The sequence below is a fragment of the Manis pentadactyla genome, chromosome 2 (genome assembly GCF_030020395.1).
Source record: "Manis pentadactyla isolate mManPen7 chromosome 2, mManPen7.hap1, whole genome shotgun sequence".
Classification (NCBI taxonomy): Eukaryota; Metazoa; Chordata; class Mammalia; order Pholidota; family Manidae; genus Manis; species Manis pentadactyla.
Window position 1 is genome coordinate 143,048,917 of NC_080020.1, and position 19,337 is coordinate 143,068,253.

Consider the following 19,337-nt stretch of genomic DNA (forward strand, 5'->3'; position numbering starts at 1 on the left):
TCTAATGAGACAACATAAAGTTGTTTAAGTATGTATCATTTTGAATTTATACCATACCAGCAGGTTTATGTATCAGGTTTAAGTATGTATCATATTGAATTTATACCATACCAGCAATTAAATAACAAAGTGAAATCAGGAAGTCCCTTCCTGAAATGTAACACATCGTGTTTCTTATAAATGCCTCAAGCCTTTAATCAGGGTGCAACTCATTTCTCTAAAGTTACTAAAGTGCACTTGCCTTTACTTGGAAATTATTATAAACTTATGACAAAGGTTAACAGCTGTACCAGGTGAAAAACTACAACATGCACCAAGTTAACATTTATAGATTTCCAAAGAAGCCAGTTCTAAATACTAAATGTGCATATACATAATTCAGCATTCTCTTTAAGTTTCAGGTAAGTTCAAGCGATACATTGGGGTAGGTTTATTTCCGTTATCTGGCTTTGTGGCCACGTGGATTTAGTGATAAGTACTCCACCATTCATTACTCATACAGACCACACATGACCTCCCTCACTCCTTTGCTGTTGAATAGGTACTTATTACAGGACAGTCTATTTCCAAATCCCCAACAAATGGAATAAACACCACTGTCTTTCACTGAACAAAATGAGGTGATTTTACTGGGAAGGAGGATGGAAGGCAGTCACTCTTAGAGACTGGAATATACAAAGTTTTATGCTCTAAGTAGATTCTTTGTAATTCTATACTGAGTAGGCTAATGAGAACAGCCCCCCCTCCCCTTTTTAGCAAGTTGCCTAACTTTTGATATTAACCATTTCCAAATAAATTCTCAGTGTGTATGAAACTTTAAAGAGTCACTGGATAATCTGTGGCTGTTTGAATTTACAGTCCTTTAAATGTCCTCCTTACTTTGGTTCTAGAATGAACAAACAACTAGATGCACAAGTAATGAGTTTTTTAAATGTCATGGCTGTTAACAATTGTCACTTTATTTTTGCTACAAAATTCACCAGAAAAAGGTACTGCAACAATCTAGTATAAAGTAAATCTTTAACCAAAGAACACAGTATAGACCTTTTAAAAATATTCATACTTTATCACAATAACTGCAAGGAGAAATTCAAGTTCTATCAGAACCAACTGCAGCTTGAGGTAGCAGAAACAGGTGACAGAAAAATTATTTAAAAAAAAAAGAAACAGTCAACTTGTTTAAAATGTAAAAATTAATTTAATACCTTTGAAAGGGCACAGGACGCTACATACCATTTTAAGAAAAGAAGGTACTACTCTACTTAAAAGTTAATTTAACTATACAGGAGGTGCAAGGATTATAGAAGAGCACTTTGGTTAAGTCCCTACCCTTCTGTGGCTCTACCCATTTGGAAGTGAGTCTCTATGCATAAATGAGCACACCAATAATTAAAATTTTTACCAAATATATTTCCAATCTAAAATAAACATATCCAAGTTGTGGTCCCTTTATTTAAACAATAAGTAATCCATGCAGTAAGTCCAATACCTTAAAAGGAATTAAAATTAAATTGCATATATCATATTCCTTCAATAGTTTGAGAAGGTCTATTGCTTTTAACAAGATTAGTATTATTCCATTTTAATACAGATATGTCAGGAGTACATAAACACAAGTACACCTGAAATACACCAGTGTTTAAACTTTTATTTCACACCATGCAAAGTCAATTGTAACACATTAAAAAGTGACAACAGCTATAAGCTGCAATTTTACATTTATACATTGGAAATGTCCATTTTCAAAAGCTGAACATAATTACCATATTTTCATAACAGGTAAGCTTCAATTCAACTATTTATACAGGTTTTACTATTAAAAACAGTATTTTACATCTGTCCGCATTCTGTGATGCTAATTCTTCGACTAACAGACCCCTTAGGAGAACCAAATGATTCAATCTTTTTCACAGTATCCATGCCATCCTTAACAAATCCAAATACTACATGCTTAAAGTCTAAATGTTCTGCTTTTTTCAGTGTTATAAAAAATTGAGAATTATTGGTATCCCGGCCTCGATTCGCCATCGATAGCAAGCCAGGACCAGTATGTTTCACATCAAAATTTTCATCTTCGAATTTATCTCCATAAATGGATCGTCCTCCTGTTCCATCATGTTTGGTAATATCTCCCCCCTAAAAAAATATTTCAGTTAATAGGAATCCTGAATAAAATTAAAATACACACAGAACTAACCACTACATGGTAGTCCTAACACCCAGCTTCCTTGAGAATGTGGCCTGAAAACTAAGTAACATCCATTTTTGAAAGAAAACAAATATGAAAAGATCTTTTTCCCGTACTCAATTTCTACCAGGTTTCAAGGCATTGCAATCTGAACCATTTTATTAGGCTTTTATGCGGAAAGTTTTTACACGGTGGAAATACCAACTAATGTATGGAAAAGCTAAAAAAATCTTAAGAAAATTACAGGTGAGGGGAAACACTCAAAGTTCCCAAGTTAGTGTGGGTGCACCTGTCTGTCTGGACTTCAATTGTGATACACAGTTAATACTTACTTGGCAAACAAAATCTGGAATTACTCTATGAAAAATGGAGTTCTTGAAACCAAAGCCTTTCTCTCCAGTGCAGAGCGCTCTGAAATTCTCAGCAGTTTGAGGAACAATATTTGAAAATAACTCCATGGTTATACGTCCTAGAGGTTCACCATCTGCGCAAACATCAAAGAACACTACAGGATTGGTCTCCTTTGAGAACTCTGCTGTCAGGGACACCTGTCCTCTTTGCAGCTTCAGTAAATTCTGTTGACATTCTTCAAATTTTTTCTTAAAACAATCAGCCATTTCTTTAGTTTTAAATCTCACTGCAAGCTGTTCCACTCTGGCTTCTCCATCTATTAAACAACAATATAATACAGTGACCTTAGTATTAAAATAACTATTAAAAATTGTCTTATGTGTTTGTTACAGATTTTAGAAAAGCCCAAAAAATATTAAGTGCACTTGAATGTAGACTCACCAGCATAATCTGAGGCAGTCCAAACTAAAGCATTGTTGGAAACATTTAAGGGTTTTAATTCCATTGTTTTGGTAATAACATGGTTTGCACACACTTTAAAGACCTGGTCTCTTCTCATTAGGATCCGATAGTAATTCTTCATCGTATGCCAAAGAATCTTAATATCTCCAACACCACGCTCCTTCCACTGACTGACATCTCGATCCCATCTATAAAGTTTGGCTCTCTCTTTAAATAAAATTTCTTCATCTTCTTCTCCAGACTTTACTTCTATCTATGATAGCAGATAAAGTTATCTTTTCACATAGTCCATAACAAATTCCAAAGATCCAAATTCCTTAAGATATTAACAAAGTTTATAGTATCAAGATAAATAGTAATAACTTAGGGCTAGGAACACATATCATTGAATGAGACAGTAAAGCCCTGATTTGTCATGAAATATTTTTCTCATATGTAGTATTCTTCCTCTTCTTGGAAACTAAATACATTCTTTTATAAGATAGGAAAGGTTCCAGAAAGTACTTATTCTTCAAGAGAAATATTAACTACTGACTGAGGCTGAAAACTGACAAAGTAATACGCCTAAAACAACATTTTGTCCAGGAAAATGTGGCATTTGCTTTTTATTGGAAAGAAAGAGGGAGTGTGAGGTTAGATATATTTTTTGACCCCAGAATTATGTTATGAAAACAAACATGATTATTTTAACAACACATGCAGAAATTCAGTTCCCAATAATTTCAGGTAGAATTAGTCGAACAATACTTACATATAAATTTTTAAAAAGAAGATAATTTATACTTACAGGCTACTTCTAATAAGTAGCTTCCATTTGAAATTGTAAACATTCTGAAAGAAATGCAAAGAAAGCTAGCCCTACAAATCAAACCTATGTTGTTTTAAACTTAAAACATGAAGTAAGTTATTACTAAGATTTTCATTCCTTAATACTTACCTCTGGTAATGACACTATTGGCTCAAAATGGATATCTTCATTATGAACTATTTCTTCATCACTACCATCTTCATCTTCACCAACTTTACTGGTTGACTGTGTTCCAAACACAGTTGCTCCAGTATTTGCCCACTGGAAATTTTTATCTGATGAATAAATTAGGATATTTAAACAGTGGTATCTATTTTTGGAAGCTTTTAATCCCTGACAGACTACTTTTACCAATATATCTAATTTCCAGTGATATGCCATATACTTCCAGGAATTAAATTATACTTCTAATGTTTTAAATTTTATTATTCTGGCAAGTTTAGCTCATGCAGTGAGTTCACATACAATACAGTTAGTACTGTTTATGACTGTGGATACAAAGATAAGATCATCTGAGCCTTAAGGTTAACTTCACGATATCAAACTACACAAGAACTTCCAGTAATGAAGCACATTCTTAAAAGTATGAATCTTGAAACTTTGAAAACTCAGTTCTAAAGGTAGTTTATTTCATAAAACATTTATCCCATGAGAAAAGTAACCTTTAAACCTAAAAATGTCCTTGAAGAAGCCAAATCTTCTACTTCCAAGTTAGCTAAAGCAGTCTACTGTATACCTTCCCTACCTCAACTTTTTTCTTAAGTAACTGGTGTGGAAGCCGAGATTTCTTGGTCAGATGGTAGATGGAAGCTTGAGAGAAACTCACTGATTCCAACTGTTCTCAAGGTATACTAGATTGCTAGGTTTGCAAAGGCTCCCCATTCCCATGCAGAGTGGAGACAGTGAAAACTAAAAGTTTCATCCCATCTCAGCTGAGATAACCCAGCCTGCTAGTACATTCTGCACTATCTTAAAGGAAATAAAACACCTCAAACTTCTCATCATTTGCTGATGAAATCACTGCCTTAGAGAACCTGACATCTGGTGCTAAAAATCCCTAAGGCAAAAATGTCACAGACCACTAAAAAAGTAACTCAGCACCTTGAAGAAAGAATAAAATGAATAACTAAAACAGTAATTTCTTCTAAGCTAGATTTAGCGGAGAGAAAAAATACAGAAAAAAAATGCACAAGAATGCTCTGAAAACAAGAAAAGTGCAACTTTAGATGTGTAGGACTCAGAAACTCCCAAGCAGAGAAATGTTTTAAATTAACGCAAATACTTTGGGGACTGGAGGAAGGGGGAGCAGAAGTTTTCAAAATTCCTCCAAATCAGTGGTTCTCAACACTGGGTGTATATTAGAATCAATCACAAGAACTTCTGTAAAATACCAGAGTCAGAGGTGCCATACCCAGAACACATCAATTAAAATCAGGTGTGTGTGTGTGTTTTTTAAACAGCTCCCAGGAAATTCTAATATGAAGCCAAGAGTTGAAAACCACTATCCTAAAGGGACTAGGAAGAAGAATTTTTACAGTAAAAATATAAAGATGCACATGTCAATAATCAGTATCATTTTCACAAGAACATTTCTAGGTAATATACCCAGGAGGCTTCCACTGTGTGTCTAGGCTCAATGTAAACGTTACAAAATATGAAGGAAATATGATAAAATGCCAGTCGCTCACAACACAGTAGGTAGGTGAACAGGTAGTCATTGTTATCTTAGTTTCTATATGAAATATTACACAAGAGGCATAGAATAATTGGTAGACTTTGAAATGAATAGGACTGTCCGAACATAAATAGAAAAAAAGGAACAAAAGGAAACAAACTGAAAAAATGAACAGATAAAAAACTAATCATCACATAAATAGGTTAAGAGTAGAAGAAAACAAGATTCCTCTGAGCTTACAATAAATCAAAACAAAAAGTTTAAGATTAAAGAGGTTCGTTCAAGAAAGAGAGAAAGGGAGGGAGGGAGGGAGGAAGGATGAGTCAGAGAAATTTATGAAAGTGTAAAGATTCCTTATGAAAACCTGTAATTCCAGGAGATTTACAGTTTCAAACACTATTATGTGCTCACTAGTACAACCAAAATAAAGAAGCATTAAACACATAACAATTTCAAGTAATGACATAATCTGACAATAAATAAAATATACAAACAAAAGGACAAAACTGATAAAATCAAAAGCTACTTCTTTGAAAAGACAGAAAATTCCTGTCAGATCTAAGAACAGAACAAAGTTAAGAACTATAGTTTTAAAAGGCTGGTGAATAATTTCACTGCAAAATGACAAATGGTGGCAAGAAGTCAATGTTAGTGGTAAGACTTAATCCTCCCTCAGGTTTGAGTCTTTTCTACCTCACAGTTGTCTGTAAAATACCAAAGAGTATCTAAAAAGGTTACATTGTGTAAAGAGCAACCTAAAACATCAATGTTTATTTGGTACTTTTTGTGGATAAGGGTACCCACTATAGTATTTCCTGACTTATTATCCTGTGACTACAGACTCCTTAATGAAGTAAAATAAAAGTAAGCAACTTCACATCAGTGAATCTATGAAGTCCAACATAAAATAATGTGAAGATTAATTTCTCAAAGTTTTATATGTGTTTCCATAAGTGGCAGGGGCTGTAAGAAGGAAGAACACTACTTTGAATTAGATCAGTCATGTAAGTATACATCTTCAATAAAATATATGTCATAAACCAAACATCATATATAAGAACAATTCAGATGGTGCTAAAATCATTTATATGAAAGACATTATAAGAATGAGAAAATATAATATACCAATAAACTTGAAACAATCAAGGAAATGGATTCTTTTCTACAAATGACACCAAAATGGAATAAAAACAGAAAACACAAAGGAAAAGATGGGAAACCTCACCAATTATAAATTTACAACAATAAATTAGCAAAACCCTTACAGTAAAATCCAAGCATGATACAGGGAAAGTAGAAAACTACAAAATCATCTCCTTAAAGAATACAAATGATGAATCTTGAAAACATTAACAAATCAAATCTAAAAGATTACCAGAAGAACAATGTATCAAAAACAAGGTTCTCCTAAAACTGGAAAGGTGATTCTGCATTTCAGGATGGGAGGGCTATCGGCATGACTTATACTGAACTAAGAAAAAATCTTATAGGTATATTAATACATGTTAAAAATTAAGGTAAAATATAGAAGCCTTCCTTATTAACACTTAACAAACTGGAGGGTGGGGATGAAGGAAAAAACGTCCAACTTAGTTACAACACTGTGGCAAAGGGTTATTTCTCTCAGTCATGCTGGACCCTGTAACATGATCATGATCACACAAATATCTCCTTCTGACCTTACCTTTGGTACCAAAAGCAAAATCTCCAGAATTACTGGAAGCCAAGTCTGCGAATGACAGACTGGTGTTACTTCCAAATCCAAACGAAACTGTTGTGCTTTCCACTGGCAAAAGGAAAACAGCAATTTAGTATTCATTTAATATATACTGAACATCAAAGCTTTACCCAGGACCCAGAGAGAATGTAGGTAAGACTTTTTCTACTACTGAGGGGGTTAAGGGTGGGATGTGGGGCATTTATCTTCTGGTTAATTCTCTAAAGAAAAATTACAAACCATATCCAATTCTGACCTTCAGTACTGTTAAGTTTGCAGGTACTATTCTCAATGAACACTCTACAAAAAGCATGCCAAAAATCTTTTTTAAAAATGAGATTTCTTTCTACACTAAGGCAAATACAGAACAAACACAAACAATTTCTGCTTTATACAGTTTCCTATAATCTAAAACAAGCATTCATTCAAAGGCAGGATTTTAGGAAACATCTGCATAAAGGTTTTTTTGTGCTATTATAAATAATAAGATCATAAAAATGAATGTTATTTATATTTGATCACCACGAATTTTGGATATTTTAATTCTTATTTCTGACATTATATATCTGTATGATCTCTTAAAGCCCTACAAGTAATTTTCATCATCTGAAAACATGGGATTTTAGGTCAAAAATTACCTTCCTCAATATTAAGACTGTAAAATACCTATAAATCCTAATATCTGAGAATTATTCAGAACTACTGAAAAAAATTAGGTAATACAGACAAGCTACTCATAAAGCAATACAATTTAGAAAGAGTCCTACCTCCTAAAATCAATTGAAATGAAAAAACACAGGGGAAAATACTGTCAAATGTTAATTACTGAAACTGGATACTTAATTTAATGAAGTACAGAAAAAGACATTTAAGTAATACCAAAAATTTAACATCTTGTAATATTTCCTGTAATTACTTCATATGAACTTTAATATAATTCAAACCAGTATTTAAATGAGAATACTGTCAAAAAGGACATTTCCATGTGAGCAAGCATTGCTGTTTAATCTCAGGTAGACAGGTGAGAGGATGCTTTGTATTCCTTAACTACAACTCTAACAATACAAACATATTTACAATAGATTATCCCGGAAATAGTCATGAAAGATTTCTCTGAGCTCTGCCGTCTGATTGTGACAACAACTTGAAGCTTATAGATCCCACTTCTGTTGCAGTTGCAGCTGCATTCATCCTGGCGATTCCTGGACTTCTCAGTGGAATGCAAAATGAAATACCTAAATTAGCTTGTTTTAAACATTAAAAAAAAAAACCCTGGGCTTCAGGAGGTGTTCGAGATGATGGTGTGAGTAGGGCAGTGAAACTCTTCTCCCAAAACCATCTATATTTTGAAAATACAGCTAATACAACTATTCCTAAAAGAGAGACCAAAAGATACAATACAACAGCCAGGCTACATCAACATCTGCGAGAACTCAGCATCTCATGAAAAGGGTAAGATACAAAGCTGTGACCTGGCAGGACCGGAGCACTCCTCCCACCCCAGGTCACCGGCAGGAGGAAAAGAATCAGAGTGGGGAGAGAGTGGAAGCACAAGACTGCTAAATAACCAGCCCTAGTAATCTGCACCGAGAGCACAGACACACATAGCATGGTGTACTGGTTATTAGAGAAAAGTAAAAGTAAAATCCAAGATGGAGACTGAGAGCAGGTCCCCACAGCCGGCTCCCCTGGAACAAAAGAAAAGCTGGTGCTTAAAAGACTTAAAGGGACAACAGTTTAACAGGTGGACAAAATCGTCCGGGCACAATCAGCCCAGCAGGCTGGGAATCTTAAGGAACTTCAGGTGCCCTAACCCCCTGGGTGGCAATGCAGCTCCGAAGCCCCTCACAGCAATAAGCAGCCTGCCGTTCATTTCCCACCGCCGGCACAGCAAGCAAAATGGGCAAAGCAAGCAAACCGGCTGACCCGCCACTGCTGCAGACCAGCCGGGGAGCAGTATTGCCCACAGGAACCACACAGAGTCTTCTCCCAGCACGCAGCTACCTGGGAAAGACAGAGAAAGCCAGTGCAAAGTCCAGAAAGCAGGAGGGGGTGCCGTTCTCACAGGAGAACAAAACCAGCACATCTGCGACACCCCGCAGTGCCCTAGGCTATCTGAAGGACTGCCTCACACACGGCAGCTCAGGGGATTAACCAAGACACTGCTCCCTGTGTGCGGTAACTGGCACAGGAAGCAGAGAAGGGCAAGGTGACCAGCAAGCAGGAATGGACTTTGTTCTCTCAACTGCCACACGCACCACCTGACATTGATCACTTCCATCGCCATGAAAAGGCAGAAGAACCTGGTCCACTCAAAAATCACCCCAAACAACCCCAGAGAGAGGGCCAGGTGAGACAGATATAACCAATCTTCCTGAAAAAGAATTCAAAATTAAAGTCATAACCATGCTGCCGGACCTGCACAGAAACATGCAAGAGCTAAGGAATCAAGTCTGGAGGGAGATAACAGAAATGAAAACAATCAATAGGAGGACTTAAGACCAGACTGGATGAGGTACAAGAGACTGTTACTGGAATAAAAATCAGAGAACAGGAATACAGAGAAGCTGAAGAACAGAGAGATAAAAGGATCTCCAGGAATGAAAGAATATTAAGAGAACTGTGTGACCAATACAAAAGGAACAATATTCGCATTACAGGGGTACCAGATGAAGAAGAGAGAGAAAAAGGGATAGAAAGTGTCTTTGAGGAGGTAATTGCTGAAAACTTCCCCAATCTGCAGGAGGAAATAGAGCATGGAAGCCCACAAATCTCCAAAAACAAGGGACCCAAGGAGTAAAACACCAAAACATGTAATTAAAATGGCAAAGATCAAAGACAAGGACAGGGTATTAAAGGTAGCCAGAGAGAGAAAAAAGATCACCTACAAAGGAAAACCCATCAGGCTATCATCAGACTTCTCAACAGAAACCTCACAGGCCAGAAGAGAATGTCAAGATATACTTAATGCAATGAAACAGAAGGGCCTTGAACCAAGAATACTGTATCTAGCACGATTACCATAGAAATTTGAAGAAGTGATTAAACAATTTCCAGACAAGCAAAAGTTGAGGGGATTTCCTCCCACAAACCACCTCTACAGGATATTTTAAAGGAACTACTCTAGATGGAAGTACTCCTAAGGGTAAATAGATGTCACCAAAGAAAATAAAATCACAGCAAAGAAAGCAGACCAACCAAATACTCACTAAAAGCAAAAACTAAAATCAGCTATCCACAAAAGTACTTAAGGGAAACAAAAAAAAAAAAGAGTACAGAATAAAACACCTAACATATAAAGAGTGGAGGAGGAAGAATGAGAAGGGAGAGAAATAAAGAATCATCACACAGTGTTTACAATATTGTAATAAGTGAGTTAAAGTTAGAGGGTTAGATAAGAAGCTACCCTTGAACCTTTGGTAACCACAAATCAAAAACCTGCAATGGCAATAAGTACATATCTTTTGATAATCACCCTAAATGTAAATGGACTGAATGCACCAATCAAAAGACACAGAATAACAGAATGGATAAAAAAGCAAGACCCATCTATATGCTGCCTACAAGAGACTCATGTCAAACCCAAAGACACACACAGACTAAAAGTGAAGGGATGGAAAAACGTATTAGATGCAAACAATAGAGAGAAAAAAACAGGTGTTGCAGTACTTGTATCACACAAAATAGACTTCAAAAAAGAGAAAGTAACAAGAGATAAAGAAGGGCATTACATAATGATAAAGGAGTCAGTCCAACAAGAGGATATAACCATTATAAATATCTATCCATGCAACACAGGAGCACTGACATATTTGAAACAAATACTAACAGAATTAAAGGAGGAAATAGAATGCAATGCATTCATTTTAGGAGACTACAACACACCACTCACTCCAAAGGAAAGATACAGCAGATAGCAAATAAGTAAGGACACAGAGGCACTGAACAACACACTAGAACAGATGGACCTAACAGACATCTACAGAACTCTGCACCCACAAGCAGCAGTACACACATTCTTCTCAAGTGCACATGGAACATTCTCCAGAATAGACCACATACTAAGCCACAAAAAGACCCTCAGTAAATTCAAAAATATTGAAATTCTACCGACTTCTCAGACCCAAAGGTGTAAAACTAGAAATAAATTGTACAAAGAAAACAAAAAGGCTCACAAACACACGGAGGCGTAACAACATGCTCCTAAATAATCAGTGGATCAATTTCCAAATTAAAAAAGACATCAAGCAATATATTGGGACAAATGACAACACCACCACAAAGCTCCAACTTCTGTGGGATGCAGTGAAGCCAGTTCTAAAAGGAAAGTATATAGCAACCCAGGCCTATTTAAAGAAGGAAGAACCATCCCAAATGAATAGTCTAAAGTCACAGTTATTAAAACTGGAAAAAGAAGAACAAATGAGGCCTAAATTCAGCAGAAGGAGGGACATAATAAAGATCAGGGAAGAAATAAATAAAATTGAGAACAATAAAACAATCGAAAAAAACCAATGAAACAAAGAGCTGGTTCTTTGAGAAAATAAACAAAATAGATAAGCCCCTAGCCAGACTTGTTAAGAGAAACAGAGAATCTACACACATCAACAGAATCAAAAGTGAGAAAGGAAAAATCATGACAGACCCCACAGAAATACAAAGAATTATTAGAGAATACTATGAAAATGTATATGCTAATAAGCTGGAAAACCAAGAAGAAATCAACAACTGCCTAGAAAAATACAGCCTTCTAAGACTGACCAAGGAAGAAACAGAAAATCTAAACCAATTACCAGCAATGAAATTGAAGCGGTAATCAAAAAACTACCCAAGAATAAAACCTCCGGGCCAGATGGATTCACCGCTGAATTTTATCAGACATATAGAGAAGACATAATACCCATTCTCCTTAAAGTTTTCGAAAACATAGAAGAGGAGGGAATACTTCCAAACTCATTCTGTGAAACCAGCATCACTCTAATACCAAAATCAGGCCAAGACCCCACCAAAAAAGAAAACTACAGACCCATATCCCTGATGAACCTAGATGCAAAAATACTCAACAAAATATTAACAAAAGCGAATTAAAAAATACATCAAGAGGATCATACACAATGATCAAGTGGGATTCACCTCAGGGATGCAAGGATGGTACAACATTCGAAAATCCATCAACATCATCCACCACATAAACAAAAAGGACAAAAACCACATCCACAAGATCATGTCCATAGATGCTGAAAAAGCATTAGACAAAATTCAACATCCATTCATGATAAAAACTCTCAACAAAATGGACACAGAGGGCAAGTACCTCAACATAATAAAGGCCATATATGACAAACCCACAGCCAACATCATACTGAACAGCGAGAAGCTGAAAGCTTTTCCTCTAAGATCGGGAACAAGACAGGGATGCCCACTCTCCCCACTGTTATTCAACATAGTACTAGAGGTCCTAGCCACAGCAGTATCAGACAAAACAAAGAAATACAAGGCATCCAGATTGGTAAAGAAGAAGTCAAACTGTCACTATTTGCAGATGGCATGATATTGTACATAAAAAACCCTAAAGACTCCACTCCAAAACTACTAGAACTCATACAGGAATTCAGTAAAGTTGAAGGATACAAAATTAATACACAGAAATCTGTTGCTTTCCTTTACACTAACAATGAACTAGCAGAAAGAGAAATCAGGAAAACAATTCCATTCACAATTACATCAAAAAGAATAAAATACCTAGGAATAAACCTAACCAAGGAAGTGAAAGACCTATACCCTGAAAACTGCAAGTCACTCTTGAGAGAAATTAAAGAGGACACTAACAAATGGAAACTCATTCCATGCTCTTGGCTAGGAAGAATTAATATTGTCAAAATGGCCATCCTCCCTAAAGCAATCTACAGATTCAATGCAATCCCTATAAAAATACCAACAGCATTCTTCAAAAAACTGTTAACAAATAGTTTTAAAATTCATATGGAACCACAAAAGACCCCGAATAGCCAAAGCAATCCTGAGAAGGAAGAATAAAGCAGGGGGTATCTTGCTTACCAACTTCAAGCTCCACTACAAAGCCACAGTAATCAAGACAATTTGGTACTGGCACAAGAACAGACCCACAGACCAGTGGAATAGAATGGAGAGTCCAGATATTAACCCAAACATGTATAGTCAATTAATATATGATAAAGGAGCCATGGACATACAATGGGAAATGACAGCCTCTTCAACAGCTGGTGTTGGCAAAACTGGACACCTACATGTAAGAGAATGAAACTGGATCATTGTCTAACCCCATACACAAAAGTAAATTCGAAATGGATCAAAGACCTGAATTTAAGTCACGAAAACATAAAACTCCTAAAAAAAAAAAACAAAGGCAAAAATCTCTTGGACATAAACATGAGCAACTTGTTCATGTATATATCTCCCCAGGCAAGGGAAACAAAAGCAAAAATGAACAAGTGAGACTATATCAAACTAAAAAGCTTCTGTACAGCAAAGGACACCACCAATAGAACAAAAAAGCATCCTACAGTATGAGAGAATATATTCATAAATGACAGATCCGATAAAGGGTTGACATCCAAAATATATAAAGAGCTCATGCACCTAAACAATCAAAAAGCAAATAAACCAATTAAAAAATGGGCAGAGGCTGACCTGACACTTCTCCAAAGAATAAATTCAGATGGCCAACACATGAAAAGATGCTCCACATCACTAGTCATGAGAGAAATGCAAATTAAAACCACAATGAGATATCACCTCACACGAGTAAGGATGGCCACCATCCAAGACAAACAACAACAAACGTTGACGAGGATGTGGAGAAAGGGGAACCCTCCTACATTGCTGTTGGGAACGTAAATTAGTACAACCATTGTGGAAAGCAGTATGGAGGTTCCTCAAAAAACTAAAAATAGAAATACCAACTGACCCAGGAATTCCACTCCTAAAAATTTACCCTAAGAATGCAGCACTCCAGTTTGAAAAAGACAGATGCACCCCTATATTTATCGCAGCACTATTTACAATAGCCAAGAAATGGAAGCAACCTAACTGTCCATCAGTAGATGAATGGATAAAGAAGACGTGGTACATATTATACACAATGGAATATTATTCAGCCATAAGACGTAAACAAATCCTACCATTTGCAACAACATGGATGGAGCTAGAGGGTATTATGCTCAGTGAAATAAGCCAGGTGGAAAAAGACAAGTACCAAATGATTTCACTCACCTGTGGAATGTAAGAACAAAGAAAAAAACTGAAGGAAGAAAACGGCAGCAGACTCACAGAACCCAAGAATGGACTAACAGTTACCAAAGGGAAAAGGACTCGGGAGGATGGGTGGGAAGGGAGGGAGAAGGGGGGAAAAGGGGCATTACGATTAGCAGACATAATGTACCAGGGGGCATGGGGAAGGCTGTACAAAAGAGAAGACAAGTAGTGACTCTATAGCATCTTACTATGTTGCTGGACCTTGGCTGTAATGGGGTATGTGGTGGGGATTTGATAATGGGGGAGTCTAGTAACCATAATGTTGCTCAGGTAATTGTAGATTAATGATAACAAAATTTTTTAAAAAACACGTTTATTACCTTTGTTGACAAGGCAGTGTAATTTTCTTAACATGATTATAAATATCTTATGCTCCTTTATACATATCAAAATTTAAGCAAGAGAATTTTTAGGATTTAAAAGTCTACTTTCCCAATCATACAGGATTAATAACACAAATAAAACATGCCTAGAAGCTTTGTGTAAATGTATCAAATTTTACCTTGGCTTGTCGAATCCGCATCATTTTCCTTCCTAGCAGACAAATCCACAGGTTTGTCCACAGTTCCAGAAGAAACAGGTAATGAGCTAACAGATTTGGTAATAAAATCAGGTTCTTCAGATCTACATAATGGTGCAGCCTCTTTATTCCCATCTGAACACATATTGTCCACCATATTAGTTATTTCTTCATTCCGGGATTTCTGCAAAGAAGTAACAAATAATTATGACACTTAAACACAGATTGACAAAAAAGGGTCATATACCCTGTTTTAAAAGAAATTGAGGACATGGAGTTCTAGACAAAATGGAGTGAGCACAGTTCCCCTTATCTCTCCCATTCCACACTCTGTCCTATCTCCAGCACCTAACACCTGAACTGGACTGAAACAGATGAAGTAACTGTAAGAATCCTCCAAAAGGTGGATGAAAGCATGATGAAGAATCCCAGGACTTGAGAGAGAATCTGGCAGTGAGAACCCTGTGGTGTTTTCTCTGCTCCCAGCCCCCACCCCAGAGCAGCCCAGGTGCTAGAGCAGAGCCCAAAGACCTTGAGTTGCCAATGGCACTGATGGAAAATGTCCCAAGAAAATCCAACTCTCTCCAGCCAGGGGGTGGGGATGTCATGATTATCCACATGCAGTATGATCAGAAAAAGACTTTAAAGAAGTTATAACAATGCTCTAGGAAATAAGAACAAATACTCTTAAAACAAGTGAAAAGAGTAATTCTCAGCAAAAAGTAGAAGGTATAAAAAAGAACCAAATGGGAATTTTACAATTGAAAAAAAAATTTTTTTATTGTTACAGAATATTTCATCTAGCAGCAGCAGAATACACTCTTCTCAAGCTCACATGGAACATTTACCAAGGAGACCACATTCTGAGCCATAAAACACAATACATTCAAAAGAACAAAAAATCACACAAAGAATACTCTCAGTCCATGATGGAATCAAACAAGAAATCATTTAGAGAAATATAGCTGGAAAAAAATCCCAAAAACTGTGGAGTTATTTTGTATGTGGAGACTCAACATACTAACATACTTTTAAAGAATACACATCAAAAACTCTCATGACAAATTATGTTGAACTAAATAAAAATGAACATATGGTTTATCAAAATTTATAGATGCAGCAAAAAAGCAAGAGAGAATTTTTATAGTACTAAATTCATATATTAAGAAGATCTAAAGTCAATAAATTTCCATCTTAAGAAACTAAAGAACAACAATATAACCTAATGCAAGAAGAAAAGAAATAATGAAAGAGTGGAAATCAATAAAACAGGAAATCAACACAGAAATAAACCAACAAAATCAAAAGCTGATTCTTTGAAAAGGTCATTTAAGTCAATAAACCTCTAATCAGGCTAACCCACGAAAACAAGAAAGATACAAATCACTAGTATCAGAAACTAGAATCAGGAGCCTTTTGCTACTCCCTCTTAATACATGCACATTAAAAAGGTAATAAATTTTAATGAATTTCCTCCTAACTTCACAAGTAGCATGATGCCCAACAGATGAAACAGACCAATTCTTTGAAACACACAAACTACCAAAACTCACAGAGGAAGAAACAGATCATCTGAAGAGGCCTATATTTATTAAAGGAAGTGTATCATCAATTAATATCCTTCCAACATGGAACTGCCAGGCCCAGATGGTTTCAGTGGTGAGCTCTATCAATCACTTAAGGAAGAAATGATGCCAAATCCCACAATGTCCTCCAGAAGATTGAAGCAGAGGGAACACCTCCTAACAGAGCACATGAAGCAAAACTGACAGGAGAAATAGATAAATCCATAATTATACCTCTGAATCAAAAGAGCATGCAGACAAAAATCAGCAAGAATATATTACACTTGGACACAGTGTCAACTAATTTAATCCGACATTTATAGAACACTACACCCCAACACAGTAGACCACACATTTCTCTCAATTGCACAGTAAACATTCACCAAGACAGCCTTCATCGAGAAATGAAATTACAGAAAATATGCTCACAGACAACAATGTAATTAAACAAGAAATAATAGAATGATATGGAATATCACCAACTACTTGGAAGTAACATACTACTATCTAATACATATTATCAAAAAGAGCATCTCAAAGAAGATATTTTCAACTGAATGAAAATATCACATATCTGAACTTGTGGGATGGAACTAAGCAGTTCTTAAAGAGAACCTTAAACAGCATTAAATATTTATATTAGAAATGAATAATGGTCTTAAATCATTAAGATGCTTCCACTTAAGATATGAGAAAAAGAACAAAAAGAAACAGTATCCCACCTTCAATGGACTAACGAATATACTGTGGCACATCCACACAACTCAGTAATATAAAGGAACACTGTGTTGGGCAACTACACAGTAACTTGGGCAAATCTCAAGGCCATTATGTTGAGTGACAAGAGACAAAGGTTACATACTGTTATAATTCATGTTAACTTGGGAAAGGCAAAAATATAGAAAGAGAAAACAGATCAGTAGTTGCCAGAAGCTATGGGTGGGGGAGGATCTGAATTCAAAGAAACATGAAGGAATTCTTTGGTGGACTGGATTTGTTTTATATCCTGTCTGTGGTGAGGATTATAAGAATCCAGGCATGTGTAAGAATTCATAGAGAAAAAACACATACATACCCCTAAAAGTGTATTCACTTATGCAAATTAAAAAATTAATTAAAAATGAAAAACTCTATGTCTTAATGTACTGAAGCACAAGGAAAAGATAATTTATTCTATGCCTGTGTCAAATGTTTCAGGCTATCATAGCAGTATTATTCATAATAGCCAAAAAGTGCAAACAACCCAGATGGCCACCAACAGATAAGTAAATATGTGATATATCCTTACAATGGAATATTACTCAGCCATAAAAAGAAATTAAATACTATAATGTGGATAGACCTCAAAAACATTAAGTGAAAGAAGCCAGACACAAAGGGCCACATATGATTCATTTATAGGAAATGCCCAGAATAGGTAAATCTTATAGAGACCAAAAGTACCTCAGTGGTTTCTAGAGCTAGAGGAGTTGGTGGAAATGGGAAAGGGCAATGACTGCTAAAGGTTACCGGTTTTCTTCTGGGGATGATGAAAATGTTCTGAAATGGAGTGTGGTGATGGTTGCACAACCATGTGAATATACTAAAAACCACTAAATTGTACATGTTAAAATGGGCTAATTGTATGGTATGTGAACTCTACTGCAATAAATGTTACCCAAGAAAAGTAACCTAGATTACTTGGGGGAGGGGAGTATTTTTTAATTCAGCTCATAACACATCCTCCCCTTCCTTGAATGGAAAACTCCATGCAGACATACCAAATTACTTCTGTTCTGTTCAATAACAGATCCCCAATCTTCAGCACAGTGCTAGCTCAGAGTACATGCTTATAAATACAGTATATACAGTATACTTAGGCATTTTATGAAAGGGATACATATCTGAAAACCTTTTCATAATCCAAGATGAATTAAATTAAATACAACACAGAGACTATGCATTTTAAGAGGGTATAAATCATCGAGTAGAGCATACTTCAGCTTTAATGGTTTTTCTGTCTCATCTCTGTGTATCGAAGGGTGCTGTCCTCCAAAATTTACAATTTGTTGTATTTTTTTCAACCTTTATAGTGATTTCTCACACCTACCTTCCATACCAAACGTATTTTGGGACAGCCTTTAGTATTAATATTCAATGAACATTATGATAGTATTCTAGGACATTTTGCAAAAAGATTTGAAGCTATAACAATGATGAAGGTTTTAAAATAACACCTTAAACAAGATATTTCAACACCTACAAAAGCATGGTTCACAAAATACTGACCAAAGGTACAAAATTCTTGCATATCAACTATAGTGACACCACAAGACAGGAAAAGAACAAATGATGTACGATTCAGTCTTGAGCATCAGCAATGAAATTGTTTCACTTTTAAAATAAATTTTAAATACGTAAGTTAAATATTAAGATTTTACACATTAAAGAGCGGGGCCATATGTAAATCACATTGTTTCAGTTTTCATAATCCAAACATATTAATACAACTGTACTCTATTTGCTGAATGAATATTGCATGATGAAGCCTCTGGCAGTGTGCAATTAGAGCAGATGAACTGAAATTACACACTGTGCTGCAGTGACTTCAGGCAAACTGCTGAGTGATTTAACACTTTAGATTTAGCACTGTGAGGGTACTAACGCCAAAGCTTCAGGTAAGACTTCCACAAATCAATCTATTCCATTACAAATTAGAAAATGATGTCATTTCATCAGCTGATAGCTGTTAGCTACCTGTGCACTGCTGGCTTAAACC

General features: G+C 35.8%; 1 protein-coding gene across 7 annotated transcripts in view; it reads right to left on the reverse strand.

Moving 5' to 3' along the window:
- Positions 1-919: 919 nt before the first annotated feature.
- The window catches only part of LOC118929992 (E3 SUMO-protein ligase RanBP2), an 80,675-nt gene continuing 62,257 nt past the window's right edge, over positions 920-19,337 (reverse strand). For 4 of the 7 annotated variants that reach the window (XM_036920721.2, XM_057496867.1, XM_036920712.2 and 1 more), the window contains 6 exons: positions 14,997-15,198; positions 7,169-7,270; positions 3,939-4,084; positions 2,981-3,254; positions 2,521-2,855; positions 920-2,136 (listed from right to left, as the gene is read on the reverse strand). In XM_036920721.2, coding sequence (XP_036776616.2) covers positions 1,831-2,136; positions 2,521-2,855; positions 2,981-3,254; positions 3,939-4,084; positions 7,169-7,270; positions 14,997-15,198 — 1,365 coding nt within the window. In that variant the 3' untranslated portion in view covers positions 920-1,830. Of the gene's footprint in view, positions 2,137-2,520; positions 2,856-2,980; positions 3,255-3,934; positions 4,085-7,168; positions 7,271-14,996; positions 15,199-19,337 lie in introns of all 7 variants that reach the window. The other 3 variants (XM_057496866.1, XM_057496865.1, XM_057496868.1) reach the window with 1 other exon arrangement.